Below are 27,308 nucleotides of genomic sequence, written 5' to 3'. Positions count from 1 at the left end.
GACACTATCTACAGCTCAAGGGGTAGGACTCTCAAGCCTCAGAAGACAACTCAAATTAAAGAACTGTTTCTTTATGTATTTTTACTTCATGGCATCATTATCAACCCTTCTGGGCTGCTCCTTGGCCTGTACCTAGAGGAAAACAAACACTCCCTTCTTCTCCTCACTATGAGTGTCTTCTCCAAATGTTTTCTCTTCAGTGATGCTAGTCTCTGACATCCACAGAGCACCTGGGAGCTCACCTCCCTTCCCTTGAGGCCCTGACACTCACCTATGACCTTGTTCTAGGGTCAGCTTGCCTTGACCATACAATTCTTATTCTTACAGGGATAGGGAACAGGAGAGGCTAGACAATTGTGCAGCTTGGGATGAGCTTAATATGGAAGCGTCTTCCATAACTTTCCTAAGAGTAGTGAAAGAAAGGTTCCCTTCTTGGCATTTATATGCAAAGAGCATACCTGAAAACCACACAAAAAGAACTTCTATTGACTATTCTTCAAAGCACAATATTTCTATATTTCAACATGCCATATAAAAGCTGAAATTTGGCAAGTCAACATCAGTGGGTTTTTTTTTTTTTTTTTTTAGGTGTGTGTTTTCCAGCTTTTCCACAGAGTACCCATGAAATGTCATAAATGCAGCTTAGCGAGGGATTCACAAATAGAAAGGCCGCCATGTCTGTTTTCTTGCACGGGGAGGGAAAGAAGCGAGTTCATTAAAATTCTGGTGATACAAGATCTGCTGTGAAGAAAAGCCATTTGTGTTAGTTTAAATTAGAACTTATACCTTGATGACAGTTAGAAATCTAGGGAAAATTTAAGAGAGCCCAATTATCTGAAATGAAAAGCGAGACCATGAAATGCCAGTCCATTTAGACAATTTGAATATATTCTTATTCACTCGTGGTTCTTGGGGCTCGAATCCAGGCGAAACGCCTCACTTGAACCAGAATCTGGCCTGATAATAATTGGCACAAAGATGAATTTTTTAAAAAGCGCATTTGAAAAGATGAGCCACTTAAAAATTCTTCCCTGCTCTGCAGGAAATGGACCGAAGCTGGATCTTGCGCCGCTATTCATGCAAAGATGCAGGAAAGAAGGAGGCATGAGCCATGTGGAATTCCTTTCCCTACATTTCTCTAAATAATGTAAGCTTTTATATCTGAAATAGTTTCAAATGAAAATTAATCTCGGGGCGCCTGGGTGGCTCAGTCGTTAAGCGTCTGCCTTCAGCTCGGGTCATGGTCCCAGGGTCCTGGGATCGAGCCCCGCACTGGGGTCCCTGCTCGGTGGGAAGCCTGCTTCTCCCTCTCCCGCTCCCCCTCTGCTTCTGTTCCCTCTCTCGCTGTGTCTCTGTCAAATAAATAAATAAAACCTTTTAAAAAAAAAAGAAAAAATTAATCTCTCAAATTCAACATCAATATAAAGGAACAATTTAACACGTGTCAATATTTCCAAGACGCCGCGGAGTAAGACAGACCACTATTTTACATACAGCTAAGAAAGACAAACAGTGCTGTGATTTGTATTAGACCACGCCATTGGTTATACGATGGCTCTCCATTCCAGAGATGATAAAACATGGGGCAAAATGTGTCTTAGAGCTGTTGACATTCAGTAAATTAAAAGCACAACGTAAAGGATGCTTTCACGAAAGGATGACAACAACTCTTCCCACCACAAATTTAGGGTTTGGCGTCATGGCGGCAACATTGCTCCTGGTTAATGACGCCATAATACCCTCTTCACTGGCTCTGCCAAGTGCTCAGCACCCCCATACATGCTGCCTCTGTACCAAGTGTTTGAGATTAAGCCTAAAATCTGGCTAAAGCAAAATCCAATGGTCTTCCTTTGGGGGCAAAAATGGCGGCAAAGCACAGCCTACAGCATGGCTTGCGCTTTACTCATTGCAAACATGGCTACATGTGGAGCCCAGCGTGCATTTTTACCAAAAGGATATTAATTATAAAGAGCGGAGAGTCAGGAGAGCACACACCTCTAATTTTAAATGGGCACGTAGGCCTCGGGAGAGGCTCGTCTTGTGGTTTGGTAATGTGTCAATTGTGCTGGCAAGTTACACAAGTAAGATGCATCCAGGTGCAGCCTAAGGGACCCGTAAGTACAGCCATCAGGATTCTAGAAGTAGAATCACTGATGTGCATCAGAGTACTTTGAGCTTCTTGCCAGGGATTTAGTTCTTCTTCTTCTTCTTTTTTTTTTTCCAGTAAACACAGTCAAAAGGACCTCGAGGGGCTAAAAAAGCCAAAAATGAAACAGCAACACCCCACAAAGCACTTTCTAATTTAATAAGTGGATTAGGAAAATTGAAGCATTTTCCGGGTAGGTGGGCTGACGAGATCTGCCAGAAAGTTGCCACATCTCCACTGCCGGTTACCCTGTGTGGAATTATGTAAACTTCTCTACTTCTTTAGAAATGAAAAGAGGAATCCCCGTGGCCGGTTTAGAAGACGAGCAACTGGCATACTCACGAGGACTGGGAGGCCTTTCTTCTGAGTAAATAGTCCACCACATCGGGATCGGTCTCCAACAGGCTGATCAGTACTTCGTTCTGGAGATCAGGCGGAACCTGGAGGGGCCAAATGTCGAGGCATAAATCAAACCATTCCAGAAAGAGGAAAACTATGATCATTGGCAACTCTACAATAACATAAAACAGAGCCTTCAAAGTCAGAACAGAGTGATTTGCCCATTAAAACCAAACCTACACCAACCCCTACAGCCGGTTTAATTCTTAGGACAAAGTGGATGATGACCAAAACGTCATATTCAACCCAAATTGTCACCCCTCTTATGACTGGAGAGGGAGCCTAATCACTTGATACTTCCATTGCTCAGATAAGATTTTCTTGGCTTTGAATAAGCAAAATGTCATGGTTAGGAGGGGTGGTGTTCATAATTTATTGTCCAAGTGGGGACACTTTCTAGAGTTCCTATTTATAATTATGCGAAGACAACAGGCATAAATTATACCTGTCTTGGGCAAGTCTGGAATATATGATCAGTTTATTAAGAGGACGGGCCCTTGGGGCGCGTGGGTGGCTCAGTCGGTTAAGCGTCTGACTCTTGATTTTGGCTCAGGTCATGATCTCAGGGTCGTTGAGATGGAGCCCCGCGTTGGGTTCCACGCTGGGGGTGGAGTTTGCTTAATATTCTCCCTCCCCCTCCCCTTCTGCACCCCACCCACCCCCCTCTCTCCTTGTCTCTTAAAAAAAAAAAAAAAAAGGACAGGCCCTTGAGCCAGACCGTGTTTGAGTCGCAGTTCCATTTATTAGCTGTGGGAACCTTCGGCAAGGCACGTGACCTTTCTAGGCCTCAGTTTCCTCATCTGTAAAGTGGAGAGAATGATAGGCCTCACCACAAGGGGTTGCTGTGGTGATCGAATGACTTATTACACACTGAGAACTTAGAACAGTACCTGGCAGATAGTAAACACTCAAAAACACGCTGACTACTATATTGGCCCAAGTCATTTTGTCATTGCCTGCTTGCACTCACCCCTTCCTTGCAACCTGGTCCATCAACAATGAAAAAGGTTTCTCGCTTCAGAACTTGACAGGCATTCGTTTGAGTTCTGTAGCTGAGCGTCATGTTTCCCTAGGCTAACCCACAGTGCATTAGAAGATGGCCTTATAATCCTAAGCCACAATATTGTGTGAAAACGTTCTATGAGAAAAGACTGAACTCAGCTCCAACGGGCTTTTCACTCTACAGATGCTGGTAGCTCAAGTAAGGAAATTCAAATTATTGAGAGGAAACAACATTTCCATCTGATTCTCTCACAGGAGGGCTCGGAGACCAGGCTCTTAAAACCTGCAGGGCCAAGTCTTCGGAGAGTAAGTGGCGGGTGGACGAATTTGCCTCCTGCTTCTTGCAGAACTCAATTCTTCTTGAGCTCTGAGAAGCTGGAAACAATTTTATTAATAAAAACAGGGATGAGAAAGCAACAACAAAACGCTTTCCTTCCCTCATAAATCTGTTCCTCCCACTTCATCCTGAATCTTCATTAATGACACTGCCAAACCCTACTCACACAAACTCAAAATCTGGGTTGCATTCAAGCTTCTCTGTGTCCTCTCCCCTCCCTGTTCAGAACCAGGAAACCTACTTGACTTCACCTCGGTGAGGCCTGTTCCTTCTTTCCTCTATCTTCCATTTCTACTGCACTGATCCAAGTTGGAGCCCTTGTTACCCCTTTGTAGTGGGCATCTGTTGGCCATTACCAGCTTCCATTTCCCTCTTGTTGTAACAGTTCTGCCCCAAAGCTCCCTCGGAAGAATCGACTGCTCCCCAACCCTTAGCTCAAGGGTGATGTGTAAGCTGGTCGAGGGCCACCATTATTCCCGTCCCGGAATACCGGGGCTGCCTGCGCGACGGGCATGTGACTCCATCGGAGGTAATGAAAAGCTGGGAGAATTTCCCCGAGGCATCTGAGAGAGACAATACAGGGCCAGAAGCCACATGGGGCCTGAGGATGGTGCTGATGATCAAAGAAACCACAGAAGGAAATGGAAAGAAAGGATCTCTCAATATCACGAGTCCCAGGTAAACCTATGCCTGAAGCCATATTTGCCTGTAGACCTCAAATTCCTTAAACTACTTTGAGATTTTAGTTGAAAAGAAAGATACATCCTTCATGGGCCTTTGATGCAACTGCTTGCTAACTTAGACACTAGCTATTTCCTTCACCACCGGTATCTAATTTCTTCTCTGTGTGGTTGTCCGAGTGCTCTGATCAAGACGCTCGCTCAAGAAACCTTTTTATCCCTACAGCGGAAGCCCTCCACTCTCTTCCTCACGTTTGCCATTCTGTCCCCTCACGCATGGCCACCCTCACACGCTCCCTACTTCAGCAACCACTGCGCTTCTCACTCTGGCCTTTTCCCACCTCCTTCCTTTCATTCGTTACGTAAATATTTGGTGAATGCTTACTGAGTGCCAGGCACCACCGGATGCTGCGATTCAGCTACAAACCAAATAGACGAGAATCCTTGTCTCCTTGAAACTGACAATCAATATGGGAAGAGCGGCATTACACAAACAAACAAAGCAAACATAGCGTGGATCACACGGAGACGAACAAAGCAGAAAAGGGGCAACGGGCTGTGCGGGGGGGGGGGGGGGAAGTGCCATTTAAGTAGGATGGCAGGTCACAGAGAAACTGCCATCTGAACAGAGAACTGAAGTTGATGAAGGAATTGGAGAAAATCATTGCAAGCAGAAGGAAGAAAAAAATCAGCAAGATCGTGAGTCAGGAGTAGAGAGGGGGCCAGCAAGGCTGGAAGGAATAAGGAAGAAGGTGAGCAGTAGGAGGTGGGTCAGGTAGCCCAGGCCAGATGTTGTGGAGTCTTTCGGGTCATGATAAGGACATCTGCTCTCTATCTAGGTGGCTGGGGAGCCACTGGGGGTTTTGAGCAGAGGACTACCGTGAATTGTCATCGCTGGCTGCTGCGTTGTCAGCAGATTGCAGGGAGGCAAGGGGGCGACGCAGGGAGTGCAGAGAGGGGCCACTGCTCTATCCAGAAGAGAGAAGGCGGAGGGCTGAACCTAGGATGGTGAGCCGATGAGAAATCTGTGGCTCCTGGAGACGGTGAAGAGAGAGATGATAGCGTTAGGTAATTTGCTGGCTGCGGAGAGAAAGAGGGAGGGAGACGGAGAAGAAGAGAGACGCTTCAACGTTTGGAGCCGAGAGGCAGGCACCTGGAAGCACGGGGTTGCCCCTGACGCTGACGGGTGTAGAGAAGCTGCGGGAGGAGGAGGCTGGCGGTCACGGCTAGAAGGGTGGCTTCGCTAGGGTAAGAGGGGCAAGGGGGGAGGCCTGTGGGACATCCAAATGAAAGATCTAGTCGGCAACTGGGAATGAGGCTCTGGGGTTCAGGAGAGAGGCTTGCGCTGGACAGAGAAACGCAGGAGACGCATGCAGATGGCATTTAAGGCTCGGGGCCCAAACCCAACGGCCCGGGAATGAGAACGAAAGGAGAAGGGAAGGGGCAGGGCTTTTAGGTCAAGGCTGAGGGGTTTGATTCTCTTACTTTATTGCATAAATTAAACAAATGAAAAGACTGATAATTTTCACTGCAACTTTTTCAAGCAACACGACCCAACAAATACACACTATTATATATCAATTTGTCAGAAAAAAAAGTCATGTCTGAGGGGTAAAAATGAGGAGAGAACTCATTTTTTGAAAAATGAACAGAAAGCAAAAAATAATAGAAGCCAAAAACGTATATTCTGAACACTTTTTAAAAGAAACTTCCATGAGCAAATGAGGAAAAATATTTGTTTTAGTTTAATTTAAAATTTTCTATGCTTAGACACATAATAAAAAATTTTGCTCCAAGCACCAATCCATTCCCACTGAAGAATAAACAACCCTCATGCGTACCCTTCGGAATGCTGCGAGCACCACATATTAATTCTGTGAGAGTATACAGTGTGTCTAATGATAAGTTATTAACTTGGGCACACTATTAAAATAGGTTACAGGAAGTGTCATTACTTAAAACATAACTTTCCATAACGTTCTGTGAAATTATTCCATAATTCAGAGTTTTTACTCTTTCAACCCGGCTTGGTTCCCAACCAATTATAATCATTGAGGTTTATTTTACGTAGCATACATGACTTTTACTTGGTAACAAATGCAAATAGAAAGGGTCAGTGCTATAAACCTATCTATAGTTTCTTTTTAAAAGACCCATGATACCATTTTGGCTCGGAGACACTCTTTACAAATAAGTAAAAAGCTAGTTTCAAAATGTGGATCCCTGTATTGCAGGAAGGGGAGGTAATATTTTCCTCTGTATTAGCTAAGACTGACTCTAGCGTACATAATCCATTATTTTAATAAGTTTATTTATATCCCATCTTGTTACAAAATGACTTAAAGCAGCTTTAAAAATTCATATGATAAAGCCATGTTTGTTTGTTGTTAAAGGAATGGTACAGAAAATTGAGGCCAGTGGGAAAATGAGGGTAGAGAATTTGAAATTATGCCTAGAACTGACTTGTAATATTTGTGTAACAGCCTCCAGTGCTGTTTTCCCAATAATCCCTCCAATATTTGTCCCTATTTGCATGTTTCATTTCCTATTACTTAATAAAAATTTCCTACTGGCTCAGTTCAATTGGATGAGCATTCGTTTTCTGTGAAGTTAGATACTTAACAGAGAAACACAAGTCAAGGGGAAACAGGAGCTTATGGCAAGTCAGAAATATCCAGACAGATCATTCCTATATATGCTCCTTTGCAGGAAATCAGGATACTGTCAAGAGAATTTCTGAGTAAGAGTCGATAGCCCCCGAGGTCCAGTTTTTATCAGCTTTGCTGCTTATAATTCAGTAATGTAAACTTGGATACATCAACCATCTTCTTTAGGATTCCGCTCCTGTATCTGAAAATCCAGGCATACCCTATCTGTCCTGTTTACCTTTGTGGAAGCGTGATGAGGGCCAAAAGGACCAACAGATTTGAAAGTACCTTACCGACGGCAACGAGGTTCAGAATAAAAGATTTTGTTAGAAATAGACAAAATAGTTAATAAATTAAACACTGAAAAGAACGAAATAAAAGCAGATAACATGGAGATGGCCAATCTTTGTGCTGTGACTTTTTTCTTGACTAACAGACATCCAGACACCCATCTCTGCCTCTCATCCTGTGTGCCCGCAGAGAAGCACGACTCTCTTCTCCTTTGCTTAACACTTTGGGTAGGTGGCTAAGTTGTGGGATTTCCTCTTGATATGTCTCTGCCCCGACCTCTGTCTGAATTTCTAGACTTGAGGTTTGTGATCTGTTGGGTCCTCAGCTGCAACAGTCTGGAAGCCAACTCCATGTAGCGTCTCCCTTCTGGTTCCTTCTCTTCCGCCAGATCTCAAGTCTTCGGTTGGTCACGTCGGTAGAAGGTAAATTGCCCAAAGGCAAGGATGATCTGACTTGTCTGGCCAAAAGTGATACAGGCTCCCAACGTTGTAGCTCTCTGTCAGCTAGCCTCTTTCGCAGCGAGGGCTAGCTCACGTGTGCCAGTCCTGGCCGGGGTACCCAACGCGGGGCTCTGGAAACAACTCTTTTCATCACTGGATGTGACGATGGCCGCAAGAGATGCTGGAAATAACTGCAGGGTCTTGTAGCTGCAGACGGCAGAGCAGAGACAGCGAAAGTGCCGGTGAGCCACTAAGCCCCGCCCCTTAGGCTGCTTCTGGGACGTCACAATCCTGCGGCTTGCAGCCACTGGCAGGTGAGTTTTCTTCTCCTAGCAGTCAAATGCTTTCAATTATGCCTCTTCTTCTTCCTCTTTGCTCCCTGCTCTTTCCTCTCCTGAAGCTCCTACCTGCACATCCATGACCCTTCACCCGCTTACTCTCGCAGGTCAATAGTGTACTCTTCCAGAACACAAGCTAGGTGGCGTTTCCTACCCAATGGATGCTCAAAAAATGTTGTCAGAATGGCGACAAATAATAATCGAAAAGAACCCAGAATTATTGGTCTTCATGGTGCATGTACACTGGTTCTGTTACCTTTGCGTAGATGCTTCTCTCTGCTTTGAATTAGTACCAGTGTAATGCTCTAGCAAAATCTCCTTGCTATTAATTTTTAGAGTTGGAAAATAAATTTCCTTTCCCGAGTGAGGATCATCAGGAATCTTCTCACATGTTCAGAAACTATTGTTTCCGTTAATAACAAAAATGAAAAATGAGGGGCGCCTGGGTGGCTCGGTTTCAGCTCAGGTCATGATCTCAGGGTCATGAGATCAAGCCCCGCGTGCGGCTCCGAGCTCAGTGCGGAGGCGGCTTGAGATCCTTTCCCTGACCTCTCCCTTCATTTCCCTCCCCCTCTGCTCCCCCACCCAACTTGCGTGTGTATTCTCTCTCTCTCAAATAAATAAATAAAATCTTTTTTTTAAAAAATGAAAAATGAGGGGAGACTGGCTGGCTCAGTCAAGTGGAGCATGCGACTCTTGATCTCAGGGTCATGAGTTCGAGGCCCACATTGGGCATAGAGATTACTTAAAAAAAGGAAAAAGGAAAAGTATGACTCCATAACCAAACGCATTTTATCTTTTTTCTTCTGGGATTCTGTATATAGCAAAATGGAAACTAAGGAGGACTGTGGAAAGCAGACTACTTTAAAAAAAAAATCAACCCATTCTGCACATCGGAGTGAAGAAACAAAACCCAGCCCCAACGGCTTTTTCACTTACAATTTATTGTTTCACATCAAAATCTCTACTGGGTTTTAGTCAACTATTTAGTAAGTTTAGATATTTTCCAAGGGTACCATTTATGGTTGTGTTTATCTAGAGACTCAACTCCTTAGATTTTCATGTGTTCCTTCAAAGCAGAATGCTATTTCAAAAATCAAAAGAACTTTGGACTCTCCTGCTTCAGAGAAAAAATGTAAACACTGCACATACGAAGGAATAAAACTGTCACAATGAAAATCCACCCTATCAAATTAAAAATGAAACCTTGAACGGTTGCCTAGGGTATAACGCTTAATGATGTAGTTTCTTCTATAAACCACAGAGGGGGGGAAAATGGCTCAAGTTTTCTCCATTTCTCCACTAAGTCACTATAACAAACCTGAATTACTCCGAGTGTTCCACACCAACCCATCCCTTTGCACTGGACCAAGAAGGATGCTTCGGCATTGCAAACTCTACCACTTTCCAGCAAAAGCAAGTTATCACTGGAAGTCGTGATGACATTTTTGTAAATTAACATACACACCAAAAGAAATGACTAAGCACTCGGGCTGTTTATGGGAGCAAAAGCTCAAACATGGGCAGGCCCAGCCTAGAACCTTTCATGCGACTGTTGCAGAGGAAGGCTTCACGTCACGGGAAGGGGCTCTGGGTGTTATCTGGAGGGTGAGGAGGCGTGAAGTTCAACGAATTTTTCTCAAGGGCCTGATACATGCCAGGCAGTGTGTTTGGCAACTGGGGCACACGAGTGAACAGATATAGCCAAGGAGCCCAGGACTCACGGAGCTGTGGTTGGGGGAAGACGCGAGGAAGGAAGATGAAGGAAATCGAGCAGTCCTTGCTTCTGCCCCTCTCCGCCTGTGTCACCAGCGGTACATGTGTTCCATCGTCGTGGGCAGCGACAAGGTGAGCAGGCTCCAGCAGGAACACCCACCGGCTTTCGCTGCCACCTGCTAGCCTGAACATCAAGCGGGTCGGTGCTATGATTAGTCCAGAGGGATGAATGCTGTTAAGCGTCTCCTTAGCTCCCCATTTCCAAACTGGCTAACATAGTCTCTCTCTCCCCCGCAAACGGACTCCATATCGGAGACACCACATTAAAGCACCTTGTCTTTCGGGCAGGGAGGCATCACGCTGTAGAAATAATTCACTTAGCTGCTGCATCACTTGGGCGAACTATCTTGGCTTACTCCTCACGAAATGGTGGTGAAATTTAGATTAGCTGATGATGTCCATAATGACTGGCCCAACCCCTGGCACATAAACAGTGGTTCTTTAGAAAACAGTGCTTGCATTAAAAAAAAAAAAAAAAAAAAAAGGAAACGGACATCATATATAATTATTTGGCTATGTTGGTACGGGCTCTTCCTTGTTTGATGACCTGGATCATGACTTGACTGCTTTTGATTTGGCATGCAAAAGCCGTTTTAAGAAACTGCAATTTGCATCGGGGAATGAAGGGAACACGAAGCAAAGCTTGAAATCCTCATGTCGGCCTCTGACCCTTGCTCCCAGTGGTTCTCAGTTGAAAATTCCCATGTGCGCGGTGCTGGTCCCCAGCTCAAGCTGACGAACTGGCGGGCTGGGAGCGCGCCGGCGTTCCCACGTCTCCACTGCACCCCGGACTATTCATCAGCCTGGAAGGGTGGTGCCTTCTCTTCTTTCCCTCTCTCCAAAAAAGGAGCCCTGGTAGGAGTCATTTAGTCTCAGCCCTCAGAATGAGCTGACAAGTTTTCTCCACTCCGCTCTGAAGCTCTTATTAATTCCAGGAGCCACGATGAGCTCTCCTGGATGGGACTGCCAGATCAGTGATGGAAGCAACAGCTTTCGGAACAATGCGCACGCTAACGACTTCGTGGGGGAATGCTTTCTACCTTACAGTGATACCAGTGAGCGCTTCTAGACAGGCACGAGCCTTCTCTTTTATCTGCAGCGTTCCCGGGGCATACCATTTTATGTTACTCAGTTTTTCAACTGTTGATAGCAGAAATACAGGGTCATGATTTAAAGGTGAGGGAGTCGAAGGGGTATGGGCACCGAACCAAACACAAACAAACAACAGAAAAGCATTTCAACAAATCATTACTGGGCACCCGTTTGCTTTTCGGGACATCAGTGAACTGTAAGCCAAATGAAAATCCCTGTCTTCAGAAAGTTTGCATTCTCTTAGGTTTCAATAAGCATCATAGATAAGTATATTACACAGTGAGTTCAAAGGTGAAAGGTGCTATGGAAAAAAGAAGAGCCAGGTCCGGGAGGAGGAGTGTGGATGCGTGGGTACAGCTCACACTGTTCTGCAGAGCGGGCCCGGTGGGCTTCCCCACACAGGGGACACCTTGGAAAGTGCTGTGAGAGGGCGGCATCTTACTATTTCACATAGCAACGGCATCGATCTTTTCTTTTTTGTGTGCCTAGTATATGTCAGTTCTTGTCCCAAGTACCTTAAAATGTCATTTCTAATTCTCAAAATGATCCTATCATTTTTGTACAACAGGAAACCGAAAGGCTCAGTGAGGTTGAGCATGGGCCCAAGATCATGTAGCAAATGCATGGCCCAGCAAGGATGTGAATTCTGGTAGCTCGTGCCAAAGCTCATGGTCTTTCCTGCACCTTGGGGGGTTTCCCAAGATGTGGTTTCCCACGGTGTGGTTCGGAAAGGACCAGAATGCCCAGGAGGTGTTCGTTAGCAAGTGCGGATTCCCAGGCCTCATCCCAGCGCCACTCCAGCTGCTTTTCTGGAGCGCGGCCCGGGAATCGGAATGTTTGGCAACCGTCCTCGCCGCCCTGGGGCACGCTCCAGTTTGAGAGCGACTGGCACAATCTGCTGCCTCAGTTTCTGAGAGAGGGATCATGACGGCTGTTACCAGGACCTCTCTCCAGCTCGAGGATTTCCCACCCAGTGGCTGAAAAGCAAACAACCGGTGTGAAAGCCTGTCCTAGCCAGCCTCTCGAAGCCTGCGCCAGCCTCTGAATGTAGGTCCCTCTCCTGCATGGTGGGACAAAGCCAGGTTCTTTTCGGCCCTCTCTCACTAACGCAGATGGCTCTCCCCCATGGGAGAGGCAGTCTCAACATCAGGACGTGAAGGACATTAGTAACCCTCAGAACAAACGTTGGGTGGTCGCCAGGCCTCCGTGGGTTTGTATGACCCTTCCATCCGTTCTGCCACCTTTCCTGACAAGTCTTCCTTTCTAATGCCAATGGGGAGCAAGGCCTCCCCTTCTGAGCTCATCAACCCCTCCAAAAGCCTGAAACAGCACAATGGCTAACAACCTTTTACCGTCGGGCTTCGGCCATCCTTGTTTGGAATTATTGTGCTCATTCTGAAAGATTCCTTAAGAAACAAAACGAAACAGCGACATACATGACCGATTTTTTATCCACCCACGCAGACCAGCTCTGCCAACCAGCCAGCAGCTTAGGATAATCAACTAGGTTCTGAAATGCCAAATATGCCAAGAGGACCTGCCAGTGACGAGGTTCATTTTGTTTTGTGCTTTATAGAAGTAAAAGAAGTAAAGTCAGGGCCAGGGCACAGGAACGTGTAGATTTCAGAACTAGAAGGGATCTTGGTTTTTATTCATTCTAACCTCATCCTCTGATAACTAAAGAAGTAGACGTCTCAGAAGGTGAGGTCACGAAGCTGATGTGGAACAAAGAAAGGACTAGAGCAAAGCTTTCTGAATCCCCTCCTCCCTTTCTATTCCTCAACACATAACTCCCATTGTCTGTCTAAGGAAATCAAGAATGCTTATATTAATTTTAACTTACTCTGGAAAGGTATCCTTAATTCCTCCACGTCTAAACCTTTCCATATGTATAACGAGTAAAGATTAACAATACGGAAATCATATGTTCCAGAACTACCACCGAGTCATTCATTAATTCAACTAGTATTTCTTGTGTTTCTGCCATGTGCCAGGCACAGGAGGAATGCAGTAAAGAAAGTAGATGGAAACGGACACAAGTTCATCCTGTCGTGGAGTCTGCGCTCCAGTGGGGAAACACACAACAAACGGGAGAACTTAGTAAGACCTTGTATTCGTAGTGATGAGTGCCACGGAGAAAAGGCAGCAAGAGGGAACAGGAAGTGAGGGTGTGTGCACATGGGGGTGGGGGGGGGCGCTGTATTTTAGACAAGGTGGCCAGGAAAGGCCTCACTGAGAAGTAATGACCACAACCGGCAAGCACAAATATGAGCTTCTAGTCCAGAGACCTTGGACATCAATGTCTCCTGAGAAGAGCAAGCGAAGAGCATGTCTGGAAAATGCTGGGAAAGGTGGAACCGAAGGACTGACATTCTTCTGCTGTTTTCCATAGTCTGGGCGGCAGGAAATGGTAGCCAGGAAGGGCTGTGTTAGTATCCGAGTGGAAAAGAAATGCCTGATGGTTTGTGATTTCATCTAAAGAACTTTGCTTAGAATACAGAATTTAGAGAACAGAATTAAGATTTGTGAGAGGTATTATTTTGTTAAAAAAAAAAAAAATCCAGAGAGCATGAAGTCATGCCAAGACTGCTTGGCAAGATGACATGTGACTTAAAACTTGAAGAAAATGTTGAAAAGTTCAGTTACTTGATTCACCCTAATATGTAATTAATTATGAGGGTTTTGGCTGAAGTGTGAAACTTATACACAGGCAATGACTAGTTCCACATTTTTGGAGAGCTCCTTGTTTGCAAACAGGGATAGTGCTTCAGAGACTCAAGGAGGATCAAGACACCGTTCTACCCCAGTGAACTGTTCACTGTGTGTAAATCCATTTTCTCTTCTTCCTGGGCATCCAGCAGGAATCCGTTTCCCAGCTTCCCTGGTAGTTAAGCATGGCTTGTTCAATGCACTTTGAGTGGACGTGATGGATGGCCCTTCTAGGTTCGGCCCATAAAATCCTAGGGGATTGCAGAGTCTCAAGACGCAAGGAGCTCAAGTCCCTAAATCGTTAGCTGCAAAGCTGTCTGACAAACATCTGATTACACTTTACATCAACAAGATATTTATGTCTGGTGTGCCAAAGTACTGAGATTTGGGCCAGCTCATGTTGCCCAACTAACAAGATTATTAATTAACATTTACATAGACTTTTACAGCCTGCAGAATGCTTGCACATAGCAAATGATTCTGGGAACCACCCTGGGAAATAGGGCGTACTTAATTTTAACCTTACCATTTCACAGAAGCCGAAATCGATGCTTGTTGAGTGCTGAATTACTTGGTCACGATCACACAGGCAAGACCCAGAGGGCAAAGAGTCTAAAGCAGTGGCTCTCAAATTTACAAAAATATCGTCGGTGAGAGACAAGCGTGGAAAGAAATCTGATGCAAGGCATCTGATAAAGGTAGACAAAATACTAAGGAGATGCGGAAGAGGGAACTAACACGCTTGGGTGAAGAAGCCACACAAGGCTCTAGTGGAACAGCGTAAGATTTATGGTGAGCGTTTGCAAATTGACAGGAGAAATGGGAGAGGAAACGTGGAGAAAGTTCCTGTAAATTCTGACACGCAATATGAGCGGCGAACAGAAATAGAAGAGACTTGGCATCTGTTCTGATGTTTCAAGGGAAGTTGGAGCAAGCAGTGCAGTTTTTTGAAAGAAAACAGGAACTGGCAATTCAATACAAATAAAAAAAATAATTTATTGAGTGCCTGCCGGATGGAGGGCCTTCCAAAAGCGTACAGAGGATATAGGGAGAAGATAACAAGGGCACAGCCCGTGTTTCAGATGCATTTATAAACTACGAAGGGAAATAGTCATAAATGACCGTAACACAATGTTGAGTAAGACAAACGTCAATAAGAACAGTGCTGGGGTTCGAGGGACAGAGAAGTGACATGAGAAGGACATGGGAGAGAGAGGGGAAGCTTCAGCTTCATGGAAGAGGTAAGAGTTAAGACTGACCTTGGAGGAGGTGCCATCCCGATGGGGGTGGTTATGAACTGCACGAATTCAGGAGGGCCGCATACAACTCCCCAAAGAAGGGTGTTACCAATATTTTGAGCAAGGACCTCACTATCTGAATAATGAAATGACTCCAAAATGTGACCGTGGTTTAGGGGACAACAAAATGCAATTTACAACTGGGATATGTTTGTTTAAACATGGGATCACAAACTTCCAGCGACATCAGAGCTCTGGACGTGTCTGGTTCTATTGAAACAGCCCGGCTTGCAATGAATTCGGGCAATGATCGGCGCCGCGGACCAGAGATGGTGTGTGGGAGCTTCCGTATGCAGCCCCAGAGCGTCACGAGGCAGCTTACTAAGGTGTCCTGCCTAAGAAGAGCCACTTACCATGAACAGGGCTTCATAATTTTCAATCATTTTCTGCACCACAGCAATGATGGCCGTGCTCTCCTCAGCCCGGGCTGAGCTCTGGACGGAGAATTCTTTGTCTGACGATTTCTGCTTGTGCAGCAGGTTGGGTCCAAATATGGTGGCCAAGTTTAGAGAGGTCATTTTGTTCCCAGTGACCTGTAAGAGCAGACAACACAAGGATTGGGGTTATTTCTGCTTTTCAAACTGCTGGGTGGATCAATAATCAAAGGGACCTTTTTCAAGCACCTGGGTGGCTCAGTTGGTTGAGCAACTGCCTTCGGCTCAGGTCATGATCCCGGAGTCCCAGGATCGGGTCCCGCGTCGGGCTCCCTGCTCGGCGGGGAGCCTGCTTCTCACTCTGGCCCTCCCCCCTCTCATGTACTCTCTCTCATTCTCGCTTTCTCAAATAAATAAATAAATCTTGGGCGCCTGGGTGGCTCAGTTGGTTAAGCGACTGCCTTCGGCTCAGGTCATGATCCTGGAGTCCCGGGATCGAATCCCGCATCGGGCTCCCTGCTCAGCGGGGAGTCTGCTTCTCCCTCGGACCCTCCCCCCTCTCATGCTCTCTCTCTATCTCATTCTCTCTCTCAAATAAATAAATAAAATCTTAAAAAAAATTAAAAAAAAATAAATAAATCTTTAAAAACAAACCAAAAAAAAAAAAAAAAAAAAAACAAAGGGACCTTTTCCCTTTGTTTTTTTTTCCCCCCCTGCAAGGACAATATCACCTCTGGCGGAATCTGTGAGGAGCACTGTCATTTTCCTTTTGCTTCATATCTTGGATTGACTCTCATAGTTTAGCGGTCATTTTGATAGCATATTAAGTAAAATTTTACATCTCCAAGTTATTCATTGTGAAACTGGTACTATATAAAATGTCTACACTGTCTGCTTTTAAAAAATACTGATGTCCATCCATCCATCCATTCATCCATCCAACCAACCACTCGTCCATCCATCCCAGCCAGCCAGCCAGCCCTCCATCTATCCATAAACTTATCAATCCATCGTCCCTATATTAAATCACCCATTCAGGGCCTACCACAGGCTGCACCATTTTCGTGGATTCAAAATATTTAAAATTTTTCCAACAGTGACCACAGTACAGTCCTTATTTTATTTTATTTTTTTTAAAGATTTTATTTATTTATTTGAGAGAGAGAATGAGAGAGAGAGAGAGTACAGGAGCGGGCGGAAGGTCAGAGGGAGAAGCAGACTCCCCGCTGAGCAGGGAGCCCGATGCGGGACTCGATCTTGGGACTCCAGGATCATGACCTGAGCCGAAGGCAGTCGCTTAACCAACTGAGCCACCCAGGCGCCCCATACAGTCCTTATTTTAAAGAGTTCACTTTCTAGGGGGGAAATAAACATATCAATTACAAGGAGTGAGTACGAAGTAGGAAGCTATCAACTCTGGAGGCCTCAGGGACACTTCAAAGATGTGGCGACATTTGCACAAAACCATGAAGGAAGAACAGTGTTTGTTAGGCTGAAAAGCAGAGGAGCTGAGGCAAGGGATGATTTGACAGTGGGAAGAACACCCTATGCAAAAACAGAAACATGTAAAATACATCCAGGCACCGCGTGGCAGAGGGTTCTGCAGGAAAGGCGGGCAAGGGCCATTGCCATGTGTCCCCTGTGGGCAAAACTGCCCCTCGTTGAGAACCACTGGGCTAGGCAAATTTTTCTTTCTCTTGTCGGTATTAGTTGAAACAGGGATACGTATGGGGACTGTGGCTGCTTGGTGGGGCTCCTTGGTCTGGGAAGATGTGCACAGCCTTTGAGAGGCACCTGGGTGCCCAGCACAGAATTCAAGAGTCCTGATTCACAGCCATGAGAAAGACTCCTGGTCCCACCCTTGTCCTGGGGAGCCCTGAGCTGGTAGCCACCCGGTCCCAGCATGGCACACGGAGGATGCTATTTTTAGAACATGAGCCTGTTTTCAGGCCTCCTGCCAAGTGAAATGCTTTCACATGGTAAACACTGAGCATTTTCACGGAAGGACCCTTTATATGTATGACTGTTTATTTTTTTTTCCTTCGTTTTACTTAATTGACATAAAACTTGACATTTTTTTCATTTGATTTTTCCTTTCTCTTCCTGGAAATTTACGGCTGAGGATAAGATCAACTATGTGTCATTTTCAAATGCATCCCTTTGGAACTCAGGCATTTGGAGTGCTTCCCCTTACCCCCTGAAAGTCAGATCAGGGTTTTCCCATTTTTTTTTTTTAACATTAACAAATAGGAGATTTTGTTTTCTTTTAAAAGAATGTTTAGCACAAGGACAGCCCAGAACTCTGTTTCCGTTCCCTCCTTCGCCTGTTGCTATTCTGGGAGCGCGATGCAATCCGTCCGTAAAATGGCACATAGATTCCAGCTGCAGACCATCCTGCTGGGCTTCGTTAGCGCTTTTGTGTTATGTTGTGATTTGTTTTTGTTTTACTGCGTTTGAGACTGGAAAGGAGACTTGCTCGTGGCAGCCTCCACCCTGTGCTTCAGCACCTATGTCCACACGTGTCTAAGTAACAACACGTGCCCCTGGGGGCAGCTCATGAGTTCACTATTAGCCAGCCAATTAAAGGAACGAGTTTTATCTTCACCAAATAAGCATCCTAGATCCTCTGTATACCTAATAGGAATCGCTCACATTTATCACCAGTCTAGCATGTACAGTCACCGGACTAGGAACTGGCCCCACAGGCTGTTTCAGTTCTTTCACACTATAAGCTCATGAAGCAGCTGGGCTGTTGTCCTTTTTTTTTTTTTTTTTTTTTTTTTTTTTTTACAAAACAGGGAAGTGATGCCCAGAGCCTGGAGCCAGGAGCGGGGTGGAGCCGAGAAGCCCGCCTGCATCTTCCTCATGACCCTACACCTCCCACTGGTCACAGCACGGGGCAATGGGAAAGCTAAACTTTAAAGCAGGGCCGGGATCGGGGTGAGGAGAGCGAGGCACGGGTCCTGCTCCAGTTCCAAAGCCAACCCCCCCGCCCCCCACTTCCTGGAGGTATGTACCTCCTCAGAGATCAGTAATCCCGGCTTTATACTGGTGGCTCGTAATGTCTTTTTTTTTTAATTTTTTAAAATTTTATTATGTTACGTTAGTCACCATACAATACGTCATTAGTTTTTGATGTAGTGATCCACGATTCATTGTTTTCATATAACACCCAGTGCTCCATCTTTTCTGCCTCGTAGACTCTTTGAAGAACTGAAGGCCGGCTACGGACTCTCTCACCAAGCAAGTGCATATGCACACCACATTTTCCATGCAGTACCCGAGCGTTCTTGGACAACCTGAAAAACCATGGCTCAAGAGGTTTCAATTATGCTCCTGCAATATTCTTTCTAGAAGAAAGGACATCGTTCTTCCCTTTGGGAATTTCTCTTTTTCCCACGGAGCAAAGCAAATAAAATGGAATAAAATAAAGCAAACACAGATAGCTAAACACCATACTTTAATAAAATATCCTTATTTTTTTCCCCAGAAAAGCACTGATTGACCAGCCAACACATTTTCTCATGCCCTTCTTTTCAAAATCGTTACAATCCCATTAGTTAATGATGCAGTAAACTGTAAGGGCCAATTAGAAAGGAAATACTACGCTCATTTCATAGAGGAGGAAGCTCAGACCTCCCCCCTCTGCCAACTCTGTTCTCTTCCCTCTTCCTCTATTTTATAGAAACAAGGTCATGCAGCAAGGTGCTGGTGGAGCGTGTGCAAGCCCCCAAGCTCCTTGATGCTCTGGCTCCACTTCCTCACGTTCCGAACCTTAACAACCACCCCGCAGAGACAGGACACATCTAACCCCGACCAACAAACAGGCGAGAGGAAAAGTTGAAAGCTGCCCAGTCTCTGGAGCACATCTGACAGCTGGATTTTGGCCTCACGACAGTGCACCCATCCTGTATCCTCTACGTGCTCGTGCCAAACCACCGCCAACAAAATATTCGGCAAACACCCTCTAGCTCCTCTCCCCCCACTCTGAACTTCGACCAGAGGGGCTTTCAGCTAACCCCCATCCCCGCACATAGCTTATGTGTTCCGTTCACTCAAGCCCTACACATCTGCTCGTGTGCGCTTTAAATTCAGTCTTCTCCGTGAAGCCACTCCTAACTTTTCTGGCCCGTGTTCACCACCTTTTCCCCGAAGCTCTGGGGTGACTCTGCACTGCCTCCCCGAAGTCTACACTTGCCTCGTGTCCTCACCTCCTCCACCTCCTAGAGGCCACAGCCCCCCAGGAACAGTCATTAGACCACTTCTGAACACCACTCAGATAGGAGCTCAGGATGTCCGTGATTCAAATGCCAAGGCCACTGTTCCATGGAGACTTTGACAATGTGAACTGCTGTTCTGCACATTGCTATTCATACAGAAGCTTCCCAACTCTCTCCCTCCCTGCCTCTAACCAGTCTACAACGTGGGTGACACTGCCTTAGTGGAATTCTTCCAAACATTCAGAGCTTAAAAGAGTGCAGCACCTACCCCCTTACAAAGGCATTCGGCACTCCGTGAACACAGCCTATTTCCCCTCGCACCTCCTCGGGGCCTTCCCACTCCATAGCCTTCACTCCAACCTCAGACGGCGGCGTGGGCGACCCGTCTGCCCGTGCCGTCTAACCATTTCACAGAAGCAACCCTCTCCCCTCTCCCCCCTGCTGCTTTAACGTTTGGTCACTAGTCCTTCATTTTGACTCAAGGTTTAGGCCGGGAGTGTCTGGAAACCCTCGCAAACTCTTGCTTCCCTGTACAACTTTGCCGTCCCCAGGATATTTTCATATTCCTTAGCGTAAACTAGTCTTCTCAACCACCGTGCAGTGCCAGGTGAAGAATCTGTATCCCCAAAGTTCAGATAAGGAAACTCAGGTTTAGGAAGGTGAATAGAGTTCTCCAAGAACACATGGTCAATTAGTTATAAAGCCATCAAGTGCTCTCAACCAGGGGTGACTCTGCCCCGCCTCCCACCCCTCACAGGGTACTCGGTAATGTCCAGAGATGCTTTTGGTTGTCACAACCGGGGCGCGGTGGGGAGTTGCTACCGACATCAAGTGTTTAGTAAAGGCCCGGGATGCTGCTAAAGCATCCCAGAATGCACAGGGCAACCCCTACAATTACCTGGTCCCAAATATCAATGATATGGAGGCTGGAAAACCCTCAACTAGACTCCCCCATGGGGTTTTTTTCCTAATTCCTAGTTTAGATTTCTGCTCTCAGTAAGCTAGGCCGGTTTGGATTTGAGCCACAGCTGCGACTTTACTGGTCACTGGATGGCCCCGACCGAGGAGCCCCTCCCTCAACATATTCTCCTGCCGTCTTCTGGGATATTGTCCTGCTCACTCTGCAAATCTACAGTGCCTATGGGGTCCATCGCATCTCCCCCAGGGTTGTGAAATGCACAGATGTGCAACTTGCACAACTGTATGTGGAGCTCCCTGTGGGACACTGGGTGAGTTACTTAACCCCTCCAGGCCTCAGTTTCCACCTCTGAAACATGGGAGCAGCGATAGGTGCCTTGTGCAGTGGAGGACTGACTAATGTGTAAAGCCTCTGGCATGCAGCCAGCACGAGGTCGGAGAGAGACAGGTGACAGCAAGCGTGTCAGCAGGCCAAGCGGCATTTGCACCCATCCAGGAATATTGTCTTCGTCTCGGCATAGGTGATGGAGTCTCGTTCAGCATCTGGACTGAAAGAGTGTCTGAAAACGATTCTTTAAAAAGCAAGAGTGGCTCAGTTGGACATCCTGCTTTCCTCGATGCCTTCTCAGTCCCCTAAGAGCCGACTGCCTGCTCACATCTTACTTCAGAAGCATCTGAAAAGCAGTTGGCATGCCTAGGAACCCAGTCAGGGCTCTGCCTCTACCCAGTGATTAGGCAGATGATTCTACAGCTTGTGTTGTATCTGTAGCTGATAAAGGATGACACCCAGACGGGGAATACAACTACTTAACAATTATGAGAATTACAGCATATCCCTGGGAGAGCTGTGTCTGCTAAAATAAGGTGTCAGGGCCATATTATGAAGCCTGAAGCCAGCGAGGTTTCACTAATTATAACTACGATGGAGAGACATGGCTAACTCAGGAAAGTTCCATTCTCACACCAATAGCGAGGATGACGATGAGAAACGCAGAACTGCCTTTCTGGATTCAAGTGGAAAAACAAAAAAAGAAACACATGACCAGGAGTTTTAGGAAAGAAACTTGATAAATACAGAACTGAATCCACCATAGGGCTGAGCTCTGCTTAACAAGGATTCAAAAGAAAAGTTTCTGTGGTGAAGTAAGTTTGGAATGCCTTTGGCCTCTTTGTGTTTGACTTATAATGAGTGTTAGCCCAGGAAAGTGTCTGAGATCACCTGGGGAATCCAAGGTCAAGGAGAATGCATCTGCTTTCTGACTGCATCGTATCAAAAAGGGAAACAGAGCTCTTGTTAAGGAGAAGATTAAATAGGTTGCTTGTTAATTGGTCACCTAAAATTGAGGTCAGCATCTCCTTTGTCCAAGGGTGAAACCAAAAACCACCTTGAAGCATATGGGTGTGACCAAAGAGAACTGGAGCCCAGGACCTCAGATGGCCAGGGGGTGGGGTCACCCTAGGGCCCGAGTGGGGACCAAGTTCAACGAGAACATCCCAGGAGGGCCCATGGGACTGTGCAGAAGCTGTCCAGTAGCTGACACCCTGTGGCATCCAGATGCATGGCGATAGCAGATCAGACCTAGTTCCTTCTGGTTCCTTCTCCACCTGGTTTGGAAGCGGGACTGACTCTCCATGGCTTTAAGCCAGTCGATTTTGGGGGAGGGGTTTAAGGGGAGAAAGGACCTCTCAAAAGGAAGAGACTGGACTTCTAGCTGTAGGGCAGATGGGAGCTTGAGGGACAAACAGGAAGCATAACGAGGTGACATCACATTTGGGCTCCAAGTTAAGGAAGCAAATCAAATTAATGACAAGGACAGCAATCTCCCCCACCCCATTACTCCATTTTTTCATGATTGTACACCCCTCTGGAGCTCATTGCTCGTCTTCTGCACACAAATGGAAATTCAAGGTCTTGCGTAAAGCATCATCAGGGAAAATGGCAGCTTTGTTTAGAAGCATTCTGGAAACACAGGACGTTAATGGCCTATGTGCTCTTAGGAACTGTCCCTCCCGAGAAAGGCCTGTACTAATTCTCTTTTGACATCAATAGCTGGGTCAGGAAAGGGCAGGTGTCATTTCCTCCACGTGAAACAGCTCATCAAATTGACGGCCCACTCTTCTACAACCGGGAAAAAGGAGTCACAGCATCTAGGGCCGCGGGGGGCGCATCATACCTCTTGCCCATCCTTGCTGACGTTGTCACTGGCATGCCTGGCCACCATGGAGAGGAACTGTAGGAGGCGGTGGAGGGTGTCGCAGTTACAGGGAGGTAGAAGGTAGATGAGGAGCTGCAAGGTGCCCAGTTGTTCCTCTGGTTCCAGCACTAAGCAAGGCAAAAGGAGGCATTCTGAATTAAGTTAAAGAGGGAACTCCCACCATTCAGGTTCCTAGAATAGGCCCCTCTCCACCCCTTTCAGAAAGGGATTAGCCAGGCCAGTCACATTCCACTCCAACCATTCTCCCGTTGGCTTAGCAACTTAGCGCAAGGTTCTGTGACGGACGTAAAGATAAAAGTCGCCCTGGGGAAATGAAACATCTAGAGCAAGCATTATCATCCCCGGTAGAAAGGTAGCTTAATTTCCCTTACTTGTTTCTCCCTCCCTTCCCTGGCATTACTCAACATTTACTTTGCGGATTGCAGTCTTTCATTTTCCGTAAATATTTACTAACAATGACTAGGAGTTGGTGAACATTCTGAAAGTTGAGTTTATAGCAGATTTGAGGCCCTTTTCTGTTGAGCAATCCACAAGGAATTGACTTTTTGTTGGCAATAACCGAAGACACGGCACAATGACAGTGTCTTCACTCTCTTCCGTGATCCTGTTTTAACTGCGGAACTGGAGGAAGAAAAATATGGAGGCTGTCACAGCTCTGGCCTGTTGCTCCTCCCTCGTCCTCCTTTTCTCCTCCACGCCATCTGGGTGCACAGCCCTGGAGCAGCCATACTGAAGGCCCTGCCACTGGGCTACGTCACCCTGCTTTCCCTGGAACGTTGCCTGCCCCCTTTTCTCACTCTGGGCTCCTGTGGCTCCCTCCTTCCTCGTACCAGACGCGCAAACTCGTTTTGAGGCACAGACTCAATGTGAACTCTTGCTGTTCCTCCAAAGCATCAATTTATAGCACTTTCTTCTGCGCTGGGGTCATCTGAAAGCATCCCAAATTCTTCTTTGTTTTATGGCAACTTTCTCCTTGCTAATTCTCCCCAGGGTAAATCTCAGAAAATTCCCCAAATACCCCACTCATTAGAGACCGATAAATAAGAACAACAACAAAAAAGTTATTGGGAAACACATGCACAAAGTTTGTCGAGTGAGTCGGACATCCCAGTAAATCCCTGGACGCGTTCCTGCAAATGGCCGTGTTACGCACAGAGAGTATTGATGAAGGCTGTGTACAGCTCCCTGGTGAGAAGGGGGTCCGGCATGTCCCTGAGGAACTCCTTCAGCAAGGCAGCAACATCATGAACGCTGTGCTCTTCCTCCAGAGAGACATCGACCCCACGGTCAAATTCCTCACGTAACTGGAAAAATAATGGTTCAAGTGGAGGTCTTATGACAGCATACCTCAACGTTCAAGGCCCAGCAAACCAAGTGTGGGGACATGCAGTATCTGGTCTTAAGCTTATACAGACACCGGAAAGGAGAAGAAAACAACATTTTGCCGTGATCTACAGAGTCTATGCAACCCAGCCATGAATATATATATTATATATATATGTATATTAATATATATTTATATATATATATATACACATTATCAAATAAATGTATCTGTAGGTTTACTGTTAATGATGCAAGCAGAAGGGCTGGAGAATGACATCCAGAAGATTGGGAGGAAGAGCTGAGGGGTTAGGTCAAGGGTAAATGTGGGAGGGAGGAATTCATCTATCATCCAGCAGTTTTGCATGTCAGTGATCCTACCAGGTTGGAATTTTGACATTTTACAGAAATACTCAACAAGAAAGCAAGGTTTTTTGTGGCACATGATGAAATTAAAAACCCTGATAAGCCATTTGCGACTAAGGCTCGAAAGATGACAATTACTAAATAAAAGCTGTCTTAGATTTGTCAAAGTAGCCTTAGTAACAATTCCCAAAAGGATTCCCTGACTTAATCGTTATCCTGGGTTTGTCAGCATTTATGACAACACAAAAACACAATAGCAAGACGAAGGGAGTCATAACTCTACACTCGACTTCCATGACCGACAGCTCAACTTCTTTGTATTGTTTTCTAGTGTAGAAATAATTCCGTGAGTTCCTGAATCTCCTCTATGCAGTAAGCTTCTGTAAGAGTTTATCGGTTCAATTACTCATTCACCCATTCATTCAACTTCCTGCGTACCGGGCCTTGGTACAGGGTCTCAAAGTACACTAGGGAACGAAGAGGCAACGTCCCTATCCTCCCCCAGCTCTCAGGCTGGTGAGCAACTGGTAATCCCACAGACGATTAATTAGCTGTTAATATTGTGGCAACTGTTCTGAATAAAAAGTGTAGGGTGCTAAGAAGTGATGTTCGAGATAAAATGGTAAGTTAGGGCATACTTCACACTAGGAATCGAAGTCTCAATAACCACAAATCACATTTTGATTGGAAAATCCTTAAATAAATCTCTATGCAAAGGTTTTTTTCCCTTTGGTGGATCCAGATATAACTGAGGGATAATTTCTGCCACTAGCCACCTCTCCACCTGATGAGAATGCCCATCACTGTCCCGAACTGCTCACTGATTCCAGGCAACTGTCATCAATGTATAGTAGACAGCCAGAACGGAAGTCTCCCACTTGGCACCACTCCCTCCTCTGATCATTCAAACACGCCACGTTTCTCTCCCGAGCACACACATGAGCAGAAAGAATGGACCGTGGAAAGAGGCTTAATCTCAGCTGTGGGATCTTGAGTTTAACATTGATCTTGAACTGAACCGGGAGTAAAATAAACTGTGTGATCTTTAATTAAGTTTCTTAATTTCTCTTAATTTCTCCAAGCCTCAAAAGAAGTGGGTGAAGGGGCTCCTCTCACAGCTGGTGGGTGGAATCAATAAGGTAGTGTTTTGAAAATATTCTGCTGCTCTGCTCAGGCGGGAGGGCCCCAAAATGTTATCATGCTATCTTCCTTCTTGCTAGCCCTGTGGCCAAATGTCAAATGTCCCGTAGTCTCTTAGGTGACTATTGAAAATAAAGGCAATCCACCAAATAAACAGAAAAAGGACTCCTTTGGGAAGCCCCTTTTATCTTGACAAAAAATAAGTATCAGGAGGCATTTATTTCAGTTAGTTTCAATACTATGAACAAATATTTCTTCAGCTTCATCAACTAAAAATTATTTTCATTTGGCTTCATTTTTGAGTTGCTGAGTTTCTTACTTCTTTCTGTTGGGACCAACAGAGGAAACATCACTTTTTTTTTAAATTAACATATAATGTATTATTTGTTTCAGGGGTACAGGTCTGTGATTCATCAGTCTTGAAACATCATGTTTTAATTTTCTTTTAGCCAACAAACGAATTCTTTTTTCAAAGGGAGGTTTGCCTTTTGTGAAGCCCTCATAAACACAAATACCTGCCCGCTCACAGGAACCTATTCCCAAAGGTCTAGCATCAAACTTCTGTTGTGAGAATGTTGCACAGTGCTGAAGGAAACCAAGGGGCAAGGTCCCCATGTGAATAATGAGTTGGGGGGGGGGCAGCAGTTTCACGGAAACGTAGTAAGAATGATTTCTTTTTGAGAAAGTAAAACTGTAAACATAGCACCTTATATGAAGGGAACGTTAATGGCATCATTTATATTGCATTTTAGTAAAAACAAGTGTTAGACAATTGTCTTCTATTTATTATCCCTTCCTGATTAGGTGCTCTCTGAATCTCCTGCTTTTAAAGTTTCAATAAGAGGTTTATAAATTAGTTTTGTTTGGCTGCACATGCCAAACATTTTGATTCCAAGGGTTTGATCCTAACTCCATCACAGCCTTTCTGAGCTTCTCAGTTGTTGCCTTTGACCTCTTGTGAATCAATTAAACTGTAATTGGTGGGAGGATACAGAAGAGCTATTCCGGAATGAATGCGCAGAAGCTGCAACTTTGCCTGAGGTAATTCAAGTGAAAGTGAAGTGAAATGTACAATACAGGCTTCACTTTTAACTTACTTGTCTCACTCTCTTTTTTGAGCTTCCAACTCGGAATATCCCCACTGTCTGGAGGCCTGCAAAGAAGCAAACAAAATCAACAGTCCAGTTTCATGGCTCGAAACTGGAGGAAATCACCACGGACATAGAATGCCAGCAACATGCAGAACGGAGACAGCACAACAGTGTGCATGAATGCTTGCTTAGTTATCCCACATTACATTTTGCAGGTGCCTGAAGCTTAGGCCTATAAGCACCAGGGGCATGTCACATTAAACGTTTCTGATGAAAAACTTTTCATGTGATATTATGTATTCCACATCTTCTCCATATGAAAAAAGTAACATTTTCTTCATCATTCAGAATAATTATTTAAACATGCATTTTTTAAAAGATTTTATTTATTTATCTGACAGAGAGAGACCCAGCGAGAGAGGGAACACAAGCAGGGGGAGTGGGAGAGGGAGAAGCAGGCTTCCCGCCGAGCAGGGAGCCCGATGCGGGGCTCGATCCCAGGAC

General features: G+C 45.6%; 1 protein-coding gene across 2 annotated transcripts in view; it reads right to left on the bottom strand.

Annotated features, from left to right (window-relative positions):
- ARHGAP6 (Rho GTPase activating protein 6) overlaps nucleotides 1-27,308 on the bottom strand; it is a 474,477-nt gene that overhangs the window by 16,326 nt on the left and 430,843 nt on the right. For both annotated transcript variants that reach the window (XM_028115045.2, XM_088028877.1), the window contains exons 6-10: nucleotides 26,811-26,866; nucleotides 24,038-24,188; nucleotides 22,843-22,991; nucleotides 15,510-15,689; nucleotides 2,489-2,586 (exon numbers count right to left, since the gene is read on the bottom strand). In XM_028115045.2, the coding sequence (XP_027970846.1) occupies nucleotides 2,489-2,586; nucleotides 15,510-15,689; nucleotides 22,843-22,991; nucleotides 24,038-24,188; nucleotides 26,811-26,866 (634 nt within the window). The remainder of the gene's footprint in view (nucleotides 1-2,488; nucleotides 2,587-15,509; nucleotides 15,690-22,842; nucleotides 22,992-24,037; nucleotides 24,189-26,810; nucleotides 26,867-27,308) is intronic.

Source organism: Eumetopias jubatus, unplaced genomic scaffold (genome assembly GCF_037043125.1).
Source record: "Eumetopias jubatus isolate StellerSeaLion01/CBP00866 unplaced genomic scaffold, mEumJub1_p1.0 scaffold_11, whole genome shotgun sequence".
In the NCBI taxonomy this organism is placed as follows: domain Eukaryota; kingdom Metazoa; phylum Chordata; class Mammalia; order Carnivora; family Otariidae; genus Eumetopias; species Eumetopias jubatus.
This window is presented reverse-complemented; position numbering and strand designations above follow the sequence as displayed.